Here is a 20,467-nt window from a genome sequence, read left to right as displayed (position 1 = left end):
AGGACCTAGAACTTGGATTGGAACCCAGCTATTGTGGCGTGAGTCTCAGGCATCTTCAAACCACCATGCTAAAATCTCACTCCTTATAAATTTGGACATGAAGAACACCTGCATAAAAGCTGTATGCCTTAGATGCTGATTCAGGGAATGATATATCTGGTGCCTCTAATAAATTATTAAAGAGCAAGATAAGAGTTGAATGAAAGCTTGCTCTTTGGGGAATGTGTGTGCACACCACATACATGTCTTTTTTAAAAACTTGTTTTATTTGAGAGACATAGACAGACAGAAGAGTTTATGTCTATGGTTTCACTCGACAAGTGCCTACAGCAGCAGTAGAGCTGATGCCTGGAGCTGAGAACTTAATCCAGGTCTCTTGTGTAGATGATAGAAAGCCAGCTAAGTCCAGTAAAACACAGCATTCTTCAAAGAGACTGGAGATAGCTGAGAGTGGAATGATCAGGATTAGACTTACCTTTACTAGTGAAGTGGCATAAATATGATTCTTTATTCCTTAGGTCACTTGGGATAATAGCATTGTGATCCTTGTCAAAAGTCATATGGCATGAATCTGGGGTGTAGTCTTGGAGGCTCAGAAAGGGACCGAAGTTATTTCGGTCAGTCCTGTTAACTCGAATAGCATTGGCACTGGTCCCAATTATTTTCTTGTTTGGAAATGTAGAAATGCTAAAGAAATACATCCTTGATCTGGCTAAAAAGCCCATGAGAGTTTCTCAGGCATGGAAAGCCAAGACACTGTGGCAAAAAAATGACCTAAATGGAAGATCTCTGTGAGTGCGATCCCAGTGGAAAGAACAGGCCATCAAAGAAGGAGGCACCTTTCTCTGAAGGGAGGAGAGAACTTTCACTTTGACTCTGGCCTTGTCTAATAAGGCCGGAGTTTGTGAACCCGAGAGGTTTCCATAGCCTTGGCAGCTCATGACAAGAGCCTCGGGTGATTACTGACGTCATAAATAAGAGTGTCAATTGTTAAATCAATAATAGGAGTCACTGTGCACTTGCTGCCCATGTAGGATCTGTGTTTTTAATGTGTCGTACTATGTGAATGAATGGTAAGACTTATCTTCAAACAGTACTTTATGCTTTGTATGTCTGTGTGGGTACAAAGTGTTGAAATCTTTACTTAGTATATACTAAGTTGATCTTCTGTATATAAAGAGAATTAAAAATGAATCTTACTGAAGAGTTGGTTGGGAGAGGGAGTAGGAGATGGGATGGTTTGCGAGTGGGAGGGTGGTTATGGGGGGAAAATGCTTTCAAAATTTATATTTATTAAAGTTTTCTAAAAAACAAAAGAAATACATCCTTGAAGTATGCCCTGACAAAGACTTGTGATACTTAGTTCTTTTTGTCTCTAAGGGCTCAGAAATGGACTACCAATTGTGGGTCTATTCAAACCAGAGAAAGACCTCTTACCCGCTCATCGGTAAGTGTCCAGCAAAATAAAAAATGAAATGTATTGCTTCAAAATGGTAACTATTAATTTCCAGACTATGCATTGTTTGTTCTTAAGCTTAAATATCTTTACAAGGGAGAAAACAACCTCATGTAGTCAGTACTCATTTATAAAAGGAATTGCCAAGTGTATACTCTACCCTGGGTGCCTGACAACATATCTTCATACAGCAATTTAAGTTGTAGTTGGAAAAGAAACTGAAGTTTTATTCTCTGCTTTTCCATGTGGATAGCACAACTGTCTTGGAATAGTCCTTTTTTTTTTTTCTTTTTTTGTAATGAAATGAAAATGGGGTCGAATTTCATCTCTCCAAACATTTGATTGATGCCCATATACTGGTTTGTATTCCCCTTTCCATTTCTAGTCTCATAGGTAATCTCTATTTTTAAGTCTTGCAAAATCTGTCAGGTCTATGTCCAAGTATACCACTCTCCCTCCTCCTTCCTTTCTTATTCTTTCTTTTAAGTTTTATAATAACATACTTTCAGTTTACTTTAAAATCATATGCTTAACCCTCCACTAAGTAAAAAATTTACCAGTAGTAAGAAAGAACAACAACACTGTTCTAAATAGTAGAGGAACAGGTTATTATTTACAGACAAGGGCTTTAAACAATAATCACATCTCAAAATGTGAATTTTACTCATATACATTAAATTTTTGTACTCTATTTGGTACCACAGATCAAGGAAAGCATATGATATTTGTCTTTTGGGGACTGGCTTATTTAACTAAATATAATGGTTTTCCGATGCATCCATTTTCTTGCAAAAGACAGAATGTTGTTCTTTTTTGTGGTTGAATAGTATGTATATAGCACATTTTCTTTATCCAGTCATTGGTTGATGGACAGTTGGGTTGATTTTATATCCTAGCTATTGTGCAATTGAGCGACAATAAACATGGGGGTACAGATAACTCTTTCGTGCACTGATTTCCTTTCCCTTGGTAAATTCCCAGGTGTGGGATGGCTGGGTCACATGATAGGTGTATTTTCCTGTTTTTGAGGAATCTTCATACTGTGTTCCATAATGGCTGTATTAATCTACATTTCCACAGATGTGTATTAGGGTACCTTTTTCCTACGTCCTCACCAACATTTATTGTTTGTTGATTTCTGCATGAAAGCCAATTTAATTAAGGTAAGGTGAAACCTCATGGTGGTTTTGTTTGCATGTCTCTGGTAGCTAGTGATCCTGAGGATTTTTCTTGTGTCTCTTGGCCACGTGAATGTCCTCTTTTGAAAAATGCCTGTTCAAGTCCTTTGAGCATTTTGTAGCTGGGTTGCTTGTTTTGTTGTTGTTGAGTTTCTTGAGCTCTTTATAGATTCTGGATCTTAATCCTTTATCTGTTGTATAGTTTGCCAGTGTTTTATTCCATTCTGTCGGTTGCTTCTTCACTTTGTTGAGTGTTTCCTTTGTAGAAGCTTCTTACTTTGATGTAATCCCATTTGTGTATTTTTGCTTTGATCTCCTTGCTTCCAGGGTCTTTTTCAAGAGGTGTTTGCCTATGCCAGTGTCTTGCAGAGGTTCTCCAATGTTCTCTAGCAGTTTGATGGTATCATGTCATAGATTGAGATTCTTGATCCATTTTGAGTGGACTTTTGTATAGGGTATATAGGTATATAGGTAGGGTTCTTACCTCATACTTCTGCACATGTATATACAACTTTCCAGCACCATTTGTTGAAGATACTGACCATTCTGTAGGTATTGATTTTAGCTCATTTGTCCAAAGATTAGTTGGTTGTACATGTTGGATTGGTTTATGAAGATTCTATTCTGTTTCATTGATCTATGTATTTATTTTAGTGTCAGATCCAAGCTGTTTTGATTATCAATGCCTTGTAGTATGCTTTTTTAAAAAAAGATTTATTTATTTACTTATTTGAAAGTCAGAGTTTCACAGAGAGAGGAGGGGCAGAGAAAGAGAGAGATCTTCCATCCGATGGTTCACTCCCCAGTTGGCCACAACGGCCGGCGCTGTGCTGATCCAAAGCCAGGAGCCAGTAGCTTCTTCCAGGTCTCCTACGTGGGTGCAGGAGCCCAAGGACTTGGGCCATCTTCTGCTGCTTCTCCAGGCCATAGCAGAGAGCTGGATTGGAAGTGCAGCAGCGGGGTCTTGAACCGGCATCCATATGGGATTCCGGCACTTTAGGCCAGGGTGTTAACCCACTGCACCACAGTGCTGGCCCCTGTAGTATGCTTTTAAATCTAGTATTGTAATGCTCCCAGTTTTGCTTTTGTTGTTTAGTATTGTTTGAGCTTGTTGGGCTCTCTTGTTTTTCTGTATGAATTTTAGCATCATAGTCTCTAGATCTGAGGAGAATGCCTTTGGTATTTTCATTGGATCACATTGAATCTGTAAATTTCTTTCTGTCATATGGACATTATGATGATAAGTCTTCTGATCCATGAACATGGAAGATTTTTCCATTTTTCTCTGTTTTCTATTTCTTTAATGCTCAATAATTTTCATTGTAGAGATCTTTCACCTTCTTGGTTCAGTTTATTTCAAGGTGTTGACATTTTTGTAGCTATTGTGAATGGGACTGATCTTACCAGTTCTTTGTCAGGCTTGGCATTGTCTGGGTACACAAAGTCTATTACTTTTTTGCATTGATTTTATATCCTGCAACTTTACCAAGCTCTCTTATGAGTTCCAGTAGTCTTTTAGTGGAGTTTCTGGTTCCCCTGTGTTTATGAATGTATGTGTGTGTGTGTGTGTGTGTGTGTGTGTATACATGCATGCATGTCATCTGCAAACACATATATATTTATTGTGAAATTATGTCAAGAAGTTATTTGAGCATGATTAAAAATTAAGATAATCACATTCAAACTCCTAAAAGGTTTTTTGATTAACAAACATGTACAGTTCAGCCATTCTTTTTGTTGAATTTTCTAGCACTTGATCTTGAGGTTGTTGATAAAAACATTATACTTCTCCTAAAATAGTTGTTGAATTAACCTATATAAAGAAGAGACCATTCATGAATCATCATGTGTTTCAGTGTCTCTCACAGAAACAAGCCCTGGAAAGGAAGGGAGGCATACTATTTGTCATAGACTTTGTAATATAATGCTGGTGATTTCTATGAAAACCAAACAGTATTACCTACCTGGGCAATCTTCCTATTCTTCTTTCAACAGTCATGTAAAGGAACTAATGTGTAATTTATAATGCAAGTCACTTACAAAATTTGAAAATAAAGTTTCTGTTCTTTCTGAATGTACTTTGTCAGTCTCAAAATTCAGGAATTGCTAAATACATCTGAGGACAAAAGCCAACCACCTATTTTATGATGTTTCTCCTTAATTTTGACATCTTTGTAACAAGATAGCAATAGAGGCCGGCGCCATGGCTCACTAGGCTAATCCTCCGCCTTGCGGCGCCGGCACAGCGGGTTCTAGTCCTGGTCAGGGCGCCGGATTCTGTCCCGGTTGCCCCTCTTCCAGGCCAGCTCTCTGCTGTGGCCAGGGAGTGCAGTGGAGGATGGCCCAAGTTCTTGGGCCCCGCACCCCATGGGAGACCAGGATAAGTACCTGGCTCCTGCCATCGGATCAGTGCGGTGCGCCAGCCGCAGCGCGCTGGCCACGGCGGCCATTGGAGGGTGAACCAATGGCAAAAAGGAAGACCTTCCTCTCTGTCTCTCTCTCTCTCTCTCACTGTCCACTCCGTCTGTCAAAAAATAAAAAAAAATTAAAATAAAGATAGCAGTAGAGTTAGTGTGCAAATCAAATACTGTAAATGAATTTATTGAGTAGATGGCATTTGTTTATGTAAAATGTTTTTTCTGGAGGATGATTTGGACCCGAACAATGGCATGCACTGTGACTGGCTCCAAGAAATCCTAAGAGTGTATCTGTCGTTGGTGACTCCTAGCGGTCCTTATGGATGTGTGTTTAATATGCTCTCAGTTCCTGATCATCTTTTTCTGTCCTGGTTATGCCGATGGTTTGGTTTTGTTAATATTGCAGTTGTAGAAGCTTCTTTTACCATGAAAGAGACAAGTTGCTATAATTCTTGCTCTGAACAGGGTATTAATGTCCCATGAAATGGAAAATTTAACTAATATGTCAGAAATTGAATAAAGGGAGCTTTCACTTTGTTGTTGAAAAGAAAATCCCTTTGACAGCACAGAATCGTGAAAACATGTTCGAAGTTTAGTTTTTGAGAGGCAAAAATAGACACAGAATGTTAAATTGCTAGTTCTATCCTTAAAGGTCCACGAAGATTGGAGGTGTCCTAGGGCAAGGGCCAGGAGCCAGAAGGCAGGTCATCAGTCCAGTCTTGCACGTGAGTGGCAGGAACATCAGTGTTCAAGACAACAGCTCTGCATCTTAGGGTCTGATCTGCATTTGCAGAGAGCTTCAGTCAGGATCCATGATCAAGGACCAAACCAGGTGGTCCAATGTGGGACAGGGGTGTCTTCATGGACATCCCAATTGCTAATACCCACCAGGAGCAGAGGATCTTGAGAATTTCTTGGGTTGCCAGCAATTTAAAAATGAGAGAGGAAAGCAATGACATTACATGTACTCCGTGAACATCAGTTGGTAGGATGGCTCTGGGTCTCTAACACTCTGCAGCACTCCCTCAGCTAGTGAGCTGTGAGGGGCTCCCGAGAGGGCCAAAGTAGGAGGGAAGTGTAACAGCAGACCATGGCCCCAGTGCTCTTGAGAATCACAGGCTATAAAACTGACAGAGAAATGAAGTCTCTTTTCATGATCTAACATCGTGGGAGAGAGATTCTAGATTACAGCAACTCATGACATATATGGCCCAATCATTTAAAAAATGCAGACCACTGATGTTTACTCATGTTTACTCATATGAGGACGTTAAAAATCTAGTTGGAGTCAAGGCAGATTTTAGCAGGCCTTCTACTTTACAACGGAAATAACAAGTCATCAGTGTGCAGTGCACTGAGGGATCTTGGTCTTCTAAGCTAGGCAATGGGCTACTACTTCTGTTTGCGTTGGAAAGGTCCTCTGCCTGGGTGCCTGCTTTATGCAGTGCCTCCCCAGAGAGAGCACACCTGATGCTCACTCCCAAGACACAGCTCTCTTCCTTGCAGAAGCCCCAGGAGAACTTGAGCTGTCCCCGGTGCTGTACCCACACTGACAACAAGGCATGTTTGATCATACCTGTCACCATCAGCCTGATGTGTATTGAGATTTTTCTCTGCCTAGGGCATGAGTGTCCATATGCTATCCAAGCAAGCTACCATCGAGCTGCCTTTCATAATCAGGAACCGGGGAAGTCCACCTCCGCCCTGAGCATGGAGGATCCCGTTCTGGAGATCTTGTCTGATGGAGGGATCCAGTTCGTGTTGAAGCCCAGGCACACGGCTAAAAGGCAGCGCCGGTGCGGTAAGTCTAATTTCCAGCAGGGTTCTGCTCTCTGCTCATCCATGCATTCCTGAGAAAAAAATTCATGACAGAGAGCTGTTCTCCATGAGGGAGGAGGTGTGCATAAGTACAGGGACCCAGTACTCACCAAGAACCAGGCTTAGAGAAACTGTTCAAAGTCAGAACCCATCTCACTTCCAGGAGGATTGTGGTGGTTCTTCTACATTAGAACTTTTGTCTCCTCTGGATACCCTGAGCATTTGCTCCATAAAATAATGCATGCACAAACTTATGTGTCTGTAGAGAGAAGTTTCTTGTGGCCTGGCATCATGGTACAGTGGGTTAAGCTGCATCCTGCAATCCACATCAGAGCATTGGCTTGAGTCCTGGCTCTCCCAGTTCGGATGAAGCTCGCTGGCTTTATCAGAATGTGCCCGGGAAGGAAGCAGAAAATGACCCAAATACCTGGGTCCTTTGTCTCGCATGTGGGAGACCCAGGTGGAGTTCTAATCTCCAGCCCTGTCCCTGGTTGTTGTGGCCATTTGGGAAAAAAACAAAGTGATGAAAGATGTCTTTCTCTGTGTGTTATTCTGTATTACAAATAAATCTTTACAATGAAGAGCATCATGTGTGAAGGCCTGGAAATGAAGACTAAGCATTCCAGAGGGTAACCCTGAACCTGGAGTGAGAGCAGGAAGTAATCAATGTACTGCATGCCTTAGACTTACCTTATATGGAAGATCTCCAGGATGGTGAGAAACTGTGGCATTGAATTTGGATCTCTTCTGGCTTGGGCTGAAGTGGCTAGGGGGTTGCTTCCTGAATTGATCTCTTCATTATGCCCACAGCATGCTGACTTCCTCCTGGCTTCAGATGCATATCTAGACCAGACATGGACTGAACAGTTACGATCAGGGATGTTTCAGCTTTTTGCTTTCCAGTCTCTCCCTACTTGTCAATATTCTTTTGAGAGACCTTTCTCTGAAGAACAGTTTTTAGTAAGGTGGGAAATATTGTGGCAAGAATATAATGATTTCCACTGTGAATGGTGTTCGTACTTTTCTTGTGAGGATATTCTGTGATTTATATAGCTTATAAATGTGTTTTTGGTCGTAATTTTGAGCATATAGCAATATTCTATAAATGTTGCTCCTATGCAAGATTGTGAATCTGAACTTTGTAAACATCCACAACCCCCATTTGGGCAAGAGAATGCCACCACCAGAAGTATCGCCAGGAGTGTCAGAAAGGCTCAGTGTTTTTGAAGTGAGCTTGTTGAATTATGCAACGTGTCTCATGGAAAATGGCTGCTGTTTCCATTGGTCACAGAAGCAGCATGCGCTCTCAGTAAATAATGTACCTTATGAAAGCCTCAGCTAAGCACCGAAAGTATTTTTGTTTGAGAAAGATTGTAATGGCACTCATCTCTCTCTGTTCCCATATGTTCTGAATGTATAGATTCATATCAAGGTATGGAGCATGATGCTTCATTGCTTAGCTGTGTGACAACTAAGTAGTGGATTATGTCCCAATAGATTTTTAAATAATGAAATCAGGTGAGTCCTAGGTGTACCAGGTTGCGCACGAGTTAAACCATGTATTCTTGCCTGTTTTAAACAAAGAGTTGGATATGGTAGTATGTATGAGCAGCCTCCTGCATTTGAGATGGCATTTGCTTTTTTCTTGTCTCCTTTTAAAAGGTGGAATTTTGAATGCTTGGTGTTGGATTACTTTGTGACTGCATGCTATCTGGAGAGTACTAACTAACCAGAAAGAGAATGGAGATAAAGTTTACTTTAGGGTGAGGAAACTGATGTGTGGGATCCCTTACACCATTTGATTGTAAATGATTACAGAAGAAAGTAATTCTCTTCACGGTTGTGATGAGTTGTGTGCCATGCTGAGTAATACATTATATTAGTGCAATGAGGTGTAGATAGCATCATTCTTAAACAAGTTGAGTCAAAGGAAAGTCCAAAGAATTGAGTAACTGGACTGGCTGATGAAGTGGCACATCTTGGAGCCTATCCTGGCTTCCTCAGTGATATAGCACCATGAGGATTGCCCTCCCTTGTTTGTCTGATGGTGATGCATTCAGGGGCCCAGAAATGCCAAGAAGATGGCTGATGAATGATATTTGGGGAGGGGGCCGGTGCTGTGGCACAGCGGGTTAAAGCCCTGGCCTGAAGCGCAGCTGTCCCATATGGGCACCAGTTCTTGTCCCGGCTGCTCCTCTTCCGATCCAGCTCTGTGCTATGGCCTGGGAAAGCAGAAGAAGATGACCCAAGTCCTTGGGCCCCTGCACCCATGTGGGAGACCCAGAAAAAGCTCCTGGCTCCTGGCTTCGGGTCAGCATAGCTCTAGCCGTTGTGGCCATCTGGGGAGTGAACCAGTGGATGGAAGTCCTTTCTCTGTCTCTACCTCTCTCTGTAATTCTGTCAAAATTAATCTTAAAAAAAAAAAAAACAAAAAAAAACAAAAAAACAAAACCAGATTGTTTTTGGCAACTTCACCCATCTGTCTATCACACTGCACCTTGACTCCTCTGGTGCCTTTTATGATATTCAGCATAAATCGGTCATTTAAGAAGAAAAGTTTAGGTGCCTTCTTAAGAAAACGTGCACAGCTGAGCAGTAGATACTCCAAACTCATGTTTTCCTTGGTGATCCTCTTTTCTGTGGAAAATTCCTCTTCAGCGTTCAGTTGGCAGAGCTTGATGGGTAGCTAAAATATAGGCTGTATAGCTTGGCAGGGTGGCACAAGGAACAAGGCCCCACGGGATCCTGCCACTCATTTGGGAACCAAGTGAAGAAGGTGAAATCAAATCACCTGGGGAACAGGTTAAGCTTTGTAACCCTGAAGAGTGAGGGAGGTAGAGGCTGGTTGAGTGATATCAGGGAGCTTGTGTCATGAAGTGCAGATCTCTTTGATGGGAGTGAGTTGCTGGTGGTTGGGCATTCAGACTACCAAACAGGAAATCTCATAGGGAAAGGTGACTTAGCATGAAGTAGATTATGAGACTCCACTTAGTTTGAATGTCAACTGTATTTTTTTGCTTTTCAAATGAGTTCTGACACCTGACTCCACTGGGTAAACTTAAGAGGATGTGTATAACTCAATGTGAGGTGTCTCATTATGCAAAAAAATAAAAAGCAAAAACTGTAGGTAGCACTGCCAGAATTGAACCTGAGCAGCTTCCTCAAGTCTTTATATTTCATTTCTGGTTGATGAATTGATTGTTTGATTTGAGAGACCATCACACACATGCACAAGAGAAGGAGAGAGAGAGAGAGAAAAGAAGAGAAGAGTTGAGTTGAGTTTCCTATCCTCTGATTCACTCCCTAAATGTCAGCCGTGGCCATGGGCCAGGGACAGAACCGGAATCTGGTATTTACATCATGTCTCCTTTGTGACAGGCAGGACTAGAGCTGGAATTTGGGAACTTATTCCATGTTGTGCTTGTGAGAGGTAGGAACCCAAATTTGTTAGCCATGCATACTGCCTCAGAGGGCCTGCATTTGCAAGAAGCTGGAATTGGGAGCCAAAGATGGACATCAGGTCCAGATGCTCTGATATGAGCCTAGGGCATCTTAACAATTAGGCTAAACACCTGATTCTAACTGCCAGCTTATAGGAAATTGGGAAGAAAAGTTCATGAACGTCACGTGGATGGTACTAGCCAATTTCAGATCGTAAGCTCTTGTACACCACAAATGGATCAGTTTCTGTCTTTTCTAAGGCTGGAAACAGTCACCTGTCAAATGGAAAGGGTGGAAACAGAATCTGTCAATGATCCTCTACAGCTAATGGTCTCACTTTCTCCTCAGGCTTTCCCACAAACTGTCTGTCTTGCTGGGGCATTACCAGAAGCCATAATGACCTGCCCCAGGACTCCCCTCCTGCTATTTCGGTGCCAACACTCCTGAGAGTGTCTGGTGTTGAGGACCTGACCCTCACACTCTGGGTAGGTATCATTTTGATCTTCTGAAGCCCTCCTCAGGAGTGAGCGTTCTGAGGGCTTGGTGTCATCATCCAAAAGTGTTTCAAATGAGGCCATCATTTGTCAGTCCCTGGCTTTGGCTGACATGCCTTCTTAATGTGACCTCAAAGAAGAACAGTCAGCTCAGTTATCGTGGTCTTACTTCAAAGGCAACAGGAGAAAGAACCGTTCCGTTTATTCTGCTGGTTTCAGCGATGTTACCCAGTCACCTGCTCACACACAGCAAAAGGAATGTTTCTGAATCTCTTGGAGTCGACATCCCCCCATGTTCCCCTTTTAGCCTCTTCCTTGAAGTGTTCCTTCATTTCCTTTTTGTCTAGATGACTCAAACTTAGAACTCAACGTCCCTCACTGTGGGCGTGGTTTGTATTTCAGATGATTAGATGGATCACCTGCCATTTATGTATCCTTCTATCATAAGAGAATGTGTCAGAGGAAAGCCACAGAACGTGGCCTATGTTATTTCCCAGGAGGGCATTTAAGAGTTGGCACATTGATTGTCCAGCACATCTACATACACTATGCTAGATGTAGGGCATTTTTTGCGAGGTGGGGAGGAATGTATCAAGTTAGTTCCATGCTAGATGGTGCCCCAGCCCTTGCAGCATTCACAAGTTGAAGGAGTTGCTAGGATCCTCATCACTGTGACATCATTCATGGATAAAAGGAAAGCATGAGTAAGGTGATGTCCTATGCCCAAGGTCTCATGAAAAGTAAGGGACCTAATAGATGACAGATTCCTGGAGATACCTGACTGTGACACTCCTGTTCCCCTCTTGGCATGAAGATGAGGCAGAAGGACATGAAAGTCAACAAGTTTGGCAACAAGTGTGGCAACGAGATTTTCCTAGTTGGGAAAGGCCATCAGTACTAGGAAATAATGAGAACAGCATGGTAAAACAGGAGAGAGTGATTCACTAAAAGCTTGAAGCAGAGAAGTTTGGTGTACAAGTTTCATTCCTTGAAAAGGAAACTAGGTTAAAGCCAGCATTCAAAACAATTTAGTGGGTGGACACAGATCAGATGGATGGGTTGAACATATATTTAGAGACACTGAACAAAATTTTCTTCCCTCACTTCAGCTGCTGCTGTGTCAGTTCCCATACTCTTCTCTACAGGGGGCTAGCTTTTGTTCTGGGCTTGTGGATATGAAATGTCCTTTAATTAGTTTTCCTTTTTCTTTTCCACAGGAAGTGATTCGTATTATCAAGCAGAAAGGGCCAAAGACAGAGAATATTTTTCAAAAAGTTGGTGACATAAAGTCATTTATAGCCCTAAAGGAAAGATTTAACACAGGAGATAGAGGCGACTGGGGCAATGAATCGCCACTTGTGTTAGCAACACTGTTAAAGGTAGGGGGATTCTGGCATCATCTATGCACAATATGGAAGCTGTGTGATGGGTTTCATTCCTCGTGACATCTCAAGAAGAGCAGTAGGCCTAATCAGTTAAGCGTCTGAGAAACTGAAAAACACATCAGAAACTCCAGGTTGTAGGCAGCTACTCCCTTCATTGGACAGACTCTGCTTGTTAGATAGCTTTCCCAGTCTTCAGACTCCATGCTTGCTGTCCTCATCTGAATGCTCCATGTAGAATTATGCTAGCATAGTTATAATTGCCCAAGCATCTTCCAAATAAACCCTGGTTATTCATATAGAATTTTGGCCAGTACAAATCTCCTGCATTTGCCAGATTTGACAGTGTCTTCCTAATGACATCAGAGTTTCCCAAAGAAACTTTATTTGAAATTTTGAAAACCATTCTAGGTGTTTTCCACAATAAGCAAACATTGCTCTTAAAGTGAATTAAAAATACATACAAATGCCAAGAAAATTCCATTCTTTTCATTGCCATTCTTTCCCCTGTCTCTTATGCCTTTGCTTCACACGTGGTGTCAGGACTCTGCTATTTGGAGCTGCCTTCATTTTGACTACTGTTGGCATCTTATGTTCATTTCCATTGTACTTAAGCCAATACTCCTAGTTATAGTTACATAGTAACGAGCCCCAGCACAAAGCTCAGCTTGTGAATCTGACTTTGAAAGTGTTGCAGCAGGCAAAGCTAGGTTAGAAGTTTTAAAATGTTGGGCCTGTGTTTGGCATAGCAGGGTATGCTGGGGGTTGGAATGCTGGCGTCGTATATCAGAGCCCCAATTCAAGTCCTGGCTGCTGTGCTGCTGATCCAGCATCCTGTTAATGCATCTGGGAAGGCAGTGGAAGATGGCCAAGGTACTGAGGTTCTTGCCTCCCATGTGAGAGGCAAGGATGATGCTCTTGGCTTCAACCAGGGTCTGAACTGGATATTGCAGCCATTCATTTATGTAGGATCTCTCTCTGTCTCTCTTCCTCATTCATGAACAGTGTGCGTGTATGTGCATGTGTGTCTCGCTCTCTGTGCCTCTGCCCATTGAGCACAGAATTCTCTTTTTTTATTTATTTGAAAGTCAGAATTACAGAGAGAGGAGAGGCAGAGAGAGAGAGAGAGAGAAGTCCTCCATGCGATGGTTCACTCCCCAATTGGCCGCAATGGCCAGAGCTGCAGCGATCTGAAGCCAGGAGCCAGGAGCCTCCTCTGGGTCTCCCACGTGGGTGCAGGGGCCCAAGGACTTGGGCCATCTTCCACTGCTTTCCCAGGCCATAGCAGAGAACCTGGCCGGAAGAGGAGCAGCTGGGCCTTGAACCGGCACCCATACCATATGGGATTCTGGCACTTCAGGCCAAGGCGTTAACCTGCTGCGAAACAGTGCCATCCCTGAGCAAAGAATTCTAAAATCCAAGGTGATGCAAAATACACATGTATTTCAAAATTGTATGGTAAAATCACAAGTATCCAGGTACATTTCTGTAAGGGAAAATTGAATTGTTGGTCATTTCAGCAGCTGTGAAACAAAAATCTGGCAATGCCGTAATCACTACAAAAAATATCCTTACATTCTTTGAAACGCTCAGTACACTTGCTCTTTCCTTACCCTCCATCAATGCTTGGCCACATGTTAAATGGTTACACTTCTGTAATGACTTCCGGGCCCACACGTACATCACTCAGATCATAAAAATATACACTAGGTTAGACAGTCACATGTTTGTGTTGTTTCTGTTGTACATGAAGTTGATGTCATTTTTCAACAAGATATAGTGGTTACCCCTCTGAGGACTTTGGAGTCTGATTTTTGATAAATACCATGGGAATCACCTGGAGAGTTGGTCCAGGCTAAACATAAATACAGTCATGGAGTTGGATTTGCCATTGAGCTCCCTAGAAGCAGAGGTGCAACAGCAAATCGTCTTCACATGATCTCCTTGGCTCACAGTGTGACTTCCACAACATGCCCCGTCTAGTCATCCTGCAGCACAGGGAAAGCCAAGAGAGGACACATACCCCACGTGCATGGAAGTAAGTACCCAGCAGACAAAGCTGCTCCTGAGCCATCCCAGACTTCCCCATCATTCAGAGCTCCACACATACTGGACATACTCCTTGGGAAACAGTCAAAGGCTGTAACTACAGTGGGAGAGTATTGGACGCCAGTGACATAGTCAGGGTATAAGAGGGCTTGGATTTTGTCCGTTTTCTTCACTGTTCTATCCCCAGTAGTCCAAACTGGATATGACATAAATGACTACTCAAGAACTACTAGAATGAGTGAGCAATGTCTGGATTATGAACACAACACTTACTGAGAGGCATTTCCTACACTCACTGCTATTGAAAAGTGTCATGGGCCATATAGTGAGACCAGTGGAAAGAAAGCTAGCAAGGGGATATGAACTGGAAATATAAATCCCACCATCTTCTGGTTATATTTGTAAAGAGTTGATCAATGAGCTAGTGAAAAGGAAAGTAGAATGAGGCTATTAGGAGAGTATTTTGCCCCAGGGAACAGACATAGTCAAAATGTCCAGTCCTTACTTCCTATTTTCTGTGAGTACATGTGTGTATATTTAGTTCATTTGGTTCGGAACCTTTGCTGCTAAGACTTAAAAGGATTAGTCTGAAATCAAAATGTGAAGTATGTATGTTTACATGTCCACAGTGCATAATATGATTTAGGATGACCCATAAGCAGATTTGTCAGTTTGTACTATTTTGCTAAAATATAGGCAAAGAAGACTATATAGATTTGTTTTATATATTTGAATGGCAGAGTGAAAGAGAGAGACACGTATGGGTCTGGCAATGTAGCGCAGTGCATTTACCTACTACCTGCAACACAGACAACCTGTATGTGCACTGATTTGAGTCCCAGCTGCTTGGTTCTGGTTGAACTTACCACGAATGGACATGGGAAGGCAGCCAAAGATGGCCCAAATTCTGTGGTCCCTGCCACTCACATAGCAGAGCTGGGTGGAGTTCCTGGCTTCCGGATTCAATGTGGACATTTGCAGAGTAAATTCGTGTATGGAAGATTCCTCTCTGTCTCTGTTTCCCTCACGGTCTCTCTGTTTCTTTCTCTCTCTCCTCTCTCCCTCTCTCCCTCTCTCCCTCTGTGTGTGTGTGTTTCAACTCCATCTTTTACATAAATAAATAAGCTTACAATGACACAAACACACACACATGCTCATACAGAGATGTCAATCTTCCACATGTTTTCTGAGTGGCCCAGGTTGGGCTGGGCCAACCTGAAGCCAGAACCGAAAACTTGTTTCAGGTCTCTGAAGTAGGGCAGAGCCCCAAGTACTTGGGCAGTTACCCACTGCTTTCTTGGGCACTTTAGCAATGTGCTGGATCAGAAGTAGAGCAGCCAGGAATTGAAGTGACCCTCTGATAAGAGTTGATGGCATCCCTGGCAGCAGATTAATCCACTATGCCATAATAACTACCCTCCAAAAGATGATTGAGACAATAAGATGAGGTTTTTCTTCCCTTCCAAAACTTCTCAGACTGTGTACACCTCTAGAGTAAGTCAGAAGAAATGGAAGCACCCGTTTCTGCATGTACACAATGGTGGGAATTAGAGGCCAAACTCTATGGAGGTCACAGTTTGAACGTCTAGAGAAAAAGCGGAGATTAAATGAAATATTGCAATTAAATGTTTTCTTTGTAATTTCTCAAGTCTATATTTGCCAACAAATTGATATAACTTCTTTTTTAATCTCTATAAGGAGTGTCTTCGAGCCTTTCCTGGCACTCTCTTTTCAACCGACCTCTATGATCAGTGGCTGGATGTTCTTGATAAAGGGAATGACGAGGAGGCCAGAGACATCCAGAGGTGATTCTATATAATTGGTACTGCATTCCAGACATGCCTCAGAAGGCAACCGACATAGTCTGAGAAAAAGATTTTCTGCTCTCGAGCATGAACCACTAGAAGAGTGCACATTGTGAAGAGGGTTCTTGTAGTCCCACACACCACAGCCAGAATCAGAAGACATGTAGACTCTACCATTGTCATTGAGTTCTTATTTCTCCCCAAATGTTATTATGGAGTTGTTGATATTGTACACATTCTGAATGTATGACATCGGTGGGGAGGAAGTCCGCTGGTGTCAGAGACATGCTACAAGAACAGTTGACCACTGGTCTGACCGTCATATTGTCAGAAGCAACTAAGTGCAGATCTCTGTGTGTGCTTATAGAATTGAAGTCAGTCAAGCGCTTTTGTATGTATTCATGCCCGGGATGTGTTTGTTCCATCACTGCTTTAGACTCTTGTCTTGAGGCAGCATTCTTGTACTATTACCTTTCAAAGAAGGGCAATGCTTTCAATTAATTGCTGTTGAATTTCCTCAGTAAGCTCTCACCTGAGAACATTCTGTAACACAACATCTGTTTTTAATATACCTGTGTTCAATTAGATATTTACGAAGTTATCCCAAATGAAAACACATTGTGATTTCAGCAAAAAAATCATAGGAATTTTTTTTAAGACTTACAGCTCCTTTTGTCTGTATTTTCATTGGATTATGTCAATGGCATTAAAACTACTGTATTTCCTTTTTTTTATCTACAAATTCCTGAGGAAAATGACTTGCTATAAGACTGCATTTTTTTGTGTTTAGGCTTTTAGCCCATCTGCCCAGAACTAACACAGCTCTCATAAGACACTTGTTTTCATCATTATATGCAATCTCATGTAATGCATCATACAATCAGATGACTACATCAAAGTTAGCTTTGTGCATCACCCCGAGCCTTCTGTGTGTCTGGCGATCTACTTCAAGAAGCCCAGCCCTCGAAGATGAAATAAGGAGAAAGGTAATGAGTACCCTGTTTGTTTGTGTTGGAAAAGTGAAAGTCAGGATTTGCATTCTTGCCAAAGAAGCGAGTGATATCAAAATATTAGCCATTCAACTAGGCCACAAAATATGTTGGTCTTCTAATGAGAAATGTTTTTGGACAAGTTACATAGTATTCTTGGAAGTGTAACTGTCATTTATGAGATAAAACTGGTTCGTATGTGTTACCGTCAAGTGCAAATTTTTGTTAGAATCCAGAATTTCACATTTTTGTGATGTTCACGGTTCACATAGGACTTGTGACTCCTAAATAGGCCAAGTGGAAAAGAGCACCCCATGTTCATCCTTTTGTGTCACAGCTTTCCCTCGTGGAGTTTCTGATTGCAAGTTATCCCAGAATATTTGCAGTTGACCAGAAGTCTAAGAAGAGCTGTATGAAATCCAAAAGAAACATTGGAGAGAGTACCCGGCAAGTCATCGCCACTGCGGGGCAGAGTGCTGCCAGCCCAGGTGAGAGTTCCCTGAGGTGGGATCTTAGGGCCAGCGTGCCAGGTTCTCTGGGAGAATTTCACTCCTTTGCTAAGAACCAGACCGCAAGCCTGCCAGGTGTCACAGGAGAAGCTTGAGTGATGTCCTGTAGCTCAGGGCTAACCCCAAGAGTAATGCCACCCCTCCCATGACTCCACCTGCTCTGTCTTCACAAGGGTAGCACAGATCAGGAGGTTTTATGGTGTCCTGAGACCAAAGCACAGATAAGATGATGTACTTGACTTACCACGCCACTCTTGCAAATGATGTGTGCATCAGAGAGATCGTGTGTTGATCTAGTCTATGGAACCATTTTCTAACCAAATGTAAGTGTAGCCCTTACAAATGAGAGTGCCTCATGTGCTGAGGAAACGTGGACTTAAAGTAGTATGTGACTTCGCTGCTAAACATATTCAGATGAATGCACACTTTTTCATTATAGGTATTTATGATACAACTAGAAACAGTGTGTGCATAGACAAGTTCATTCTTTGAAATGCATTTCCACATACACTTCTGAATTACTCTCTCCCATATAATCAGTGTGTTCCTGTTGAAGCATCGGCGAGGCTTGGTACTCTGTGGTAGCTGACACATCCCAAGTCCCAGTGCTCTTTGAAACCCTTTGAAAGGGAATAGTGTTAGGGATGAACAGAAAAGACCTCATGTCATAGAGGCTTCTTGCCAGTGTTCCAAATTTGGTGCCTTCATGTACCAACGTGTCACCTTTGTATGTTGTGTACATAAATAGTACTCAAAGTTAAAAATAAAAACCTTAGAATAAATGAAAGATAGGGATTTGTTTTGCTCAAGAAAGTAGTACATCTATAAATCATTTTTTCATTAATTGTTCTTTCATAAACTTGTCTTCATGATGTCTCAGAAACTGCAAGACAATCTCCAATATGAGTCAATGATGTTATTCTATCCTTGGCTCCCTGTGGAAAACTAATGGGTACTTTTCCAAAGTACAAGATTCTTCATTTAAATGATTTCAAGGATTAAACCTCAAACTTTCAATTCAAAACAAGAATTGGTTTGATTCACAATGAGTATTCAACTTGGGCATCATTTTCTCAGAGACATACTTCGATATACTTAGTTTGATGATGTCTCAGAACTTAAAGAAACCCACATTGGGAGCAAATGATATTTACATTCCAAACAAATTCTTCTCCTGCAATCAGATACTGAAAAGTGACTGAAAATAGACTAACACTACTTTTGTTTTCTCGTCAATGGAAAAGATGACACTGTCACCGGAGTCTGAACCCATTAAAGGTATGGTGTCTGGCCAGAACTTTCCAAAGGAAAAAGAAGTCAAGCTTGAGCTTGTAAAGGGACCACCTGCGTCTTCTGTCCTCGCAATCTGAGTTACTGAAGAGTACCAAGAGCGTGCTTCCTTTAAATGTCCCTAAAATTCCTTTCACCTAACGCCAAAGGATAGTTTATAAAAGGTTTGCGCCTTGTTATCGATGTGCTTGAAATCTTCAGTTTCTTTCCTGGAAGGATAGAATTCCTTGGTAGAAAATTGCCCACGAGGCACCTACCCTAAGACAAACGTTTTGAATCCAGTTATTCTGTAACTGTCTCACAGTTGCAAAATTCAATCATTGATTTTCAAGATAGATTTTCAGTATTTCTGTCCTTATCCTTTTTGCGCCTCTTAAAGTAATTCTCATGTTTTGTATATAAGTGGAATTTAAATAAAAATAAAACACCTGAAATGAATTTAGAAAGGAATTTTCCTGCTCAAAATATTGAAATGGCCAATAGACAGGTGAACAGATGCTCAGGATCACTAGTCTGCAGGGAGATGCAAATCAAAGCCACAATGATTTTTCACTTCAGCCCAGTTAGATGGCTATCATCCAAAACTCAAAAAGCAATCAATGCTGGTGATGATGTGGGGAAAAGGTACCCTAACCCACTGCTTGTGGGAATGTAAACTAGTAGAACCATTATGGAAGACAGTATGGAGATTCCTCAGAAATCTGAAAATAGATCTACCATATGACTGATCCATTCCACTCCTGGGAATGAACCCAAAGAAAATGAAATCAGCATGTGAAGTGTCATCTGTACCCCCATGTTTATTGCAGCTGAATTCACAACAGCTAAGATGTGGAGTCAACCCAGATATCCATCAACTGATAATGGAATTAAGAAAATGTGGTATATACACACTGTGGAATACTCCTCAGCCATAAAAAGAAAAGAATGAAATCCTGTCTTTTGTATAGAAATGGATACAAGTGGGGACCATTAAGCCTAATGATACAAGCCAGTCCCTAAAAGACAAATATATTTATTTTCTCTGCTGTGTGGCAGGTGATGTAGAATACAAAAAATACTTAGGAATAAAATGGATACTTTGTGATATGATTGCTCTTCTTAGGCCTTGTGTATACTTGTGTGGAACTGTAGTCTTCCGACTTTGTTACTTGTTGAATATATGGTTAGTGATAAATTAAGCCTGTGACTATAGAGTGGACTGAAAGCTTTTCTTTGTAAAACTTAAAGGAAAAGTAGGGAAGAAAAGAGGGGGTTGAGAGAGTGAGAGGGGGAGGGGGGAATTATGATTCTCTTCTTAGAACTGTAGCTGTGAAATACACGAAATCTGTTCTCTTTATTTTAGTAACAATTCTAAAAAATGATTCAATTTGTGCAGTGGGTTCTCATCGTATCTATTTTCCTTTTCTTCAGTCTAACACTCTCCCAACTGAGCTATTTTGGCTGCCCCCAGTACGTTTTCTTTTTCTTTTCTTCATGAGGTCTCTGAAACCTCAGGAAAATCCCCTTTATGAGTACATGAAGTTGAGATTTCAGAGTTGATTTTACTTGTATCTTACACTGAGATGAGTCTGTTTTCTGAACATATTCTAAGACAGCTTTAGATTTTTCCACAGTGGAATCAATAAAACCAACACGA

General features: G+C 41.6%; 1 protein-coding gene across 17 annotated transcripts in view; it reads left to right on the top strand.

Moving 5' to 3' along the window:
* The window catches only part of LOC103347526 (rho GTPase-activating protein 20-like), a 128,739-nt gene extending 108,639 nt beyond the window's left edge, over positions 1-20,100 (top strand). For 15 of the 17 annotated variants that reach the window (XM_070048192.1, XM_070048190.1, XM_070048185.1 and 12 more), the window contains 7 exons: positions 1,381-1,447; positions 6,673-6,852; positions 10,659-10,795; positions 12,022-12,183; positions 15,934-16,040; positions 16,831-17,026; positions 17,367-20,098. In XM_070048192.1, the coding sequence (XP_069904293.1) occupies positions 1,381-1,447; positions 6,673-6,852; positions 10,659-10,795; positions 12,022-12,183; positions 15,934-16,040; positions 16,831-17,026; positions 17,367-17,633 (1,116 nt within the window). In that variant the 3' untranslated portion in view covers positions 17,634-20,098. Of the gene's footprint in view, positions 1-1,380; positions 1,448-6,672; positions 6,853-10,658; positions 10,796-12,021; positions 12,184-15,933; positions 16,041-16,830; positions 17,027-17,366 lie in introns of all 17 variants that reach the window. The other 2 variants (XM_070048194.1, XM_070048196.1) reach the window with 2 other exon arrangements.
* Positions 20,101-20,467: the final 367 nt, after the last annotated feature.

This window comes from Oryctolagus cuniculus, chromosome 8, assembly GCF_964237555.1.
Source record: "Oryctolagus cuniculus chromosome 8, mOryCun1.1, whole genome shotgun sequence".
NCBI classification, from domain to species: Eukaryota; Metazoa; Chordata; class Mammalia; order Lagomorpha; family Leporidae; genus Oryctolagus; species Oryctolagus cuniculus.
The sequence above is the reverse complement of the archived record's forward strand: the minus strand, read 5'-3'. Positions and strand labels throughout refer to the sequence as shown.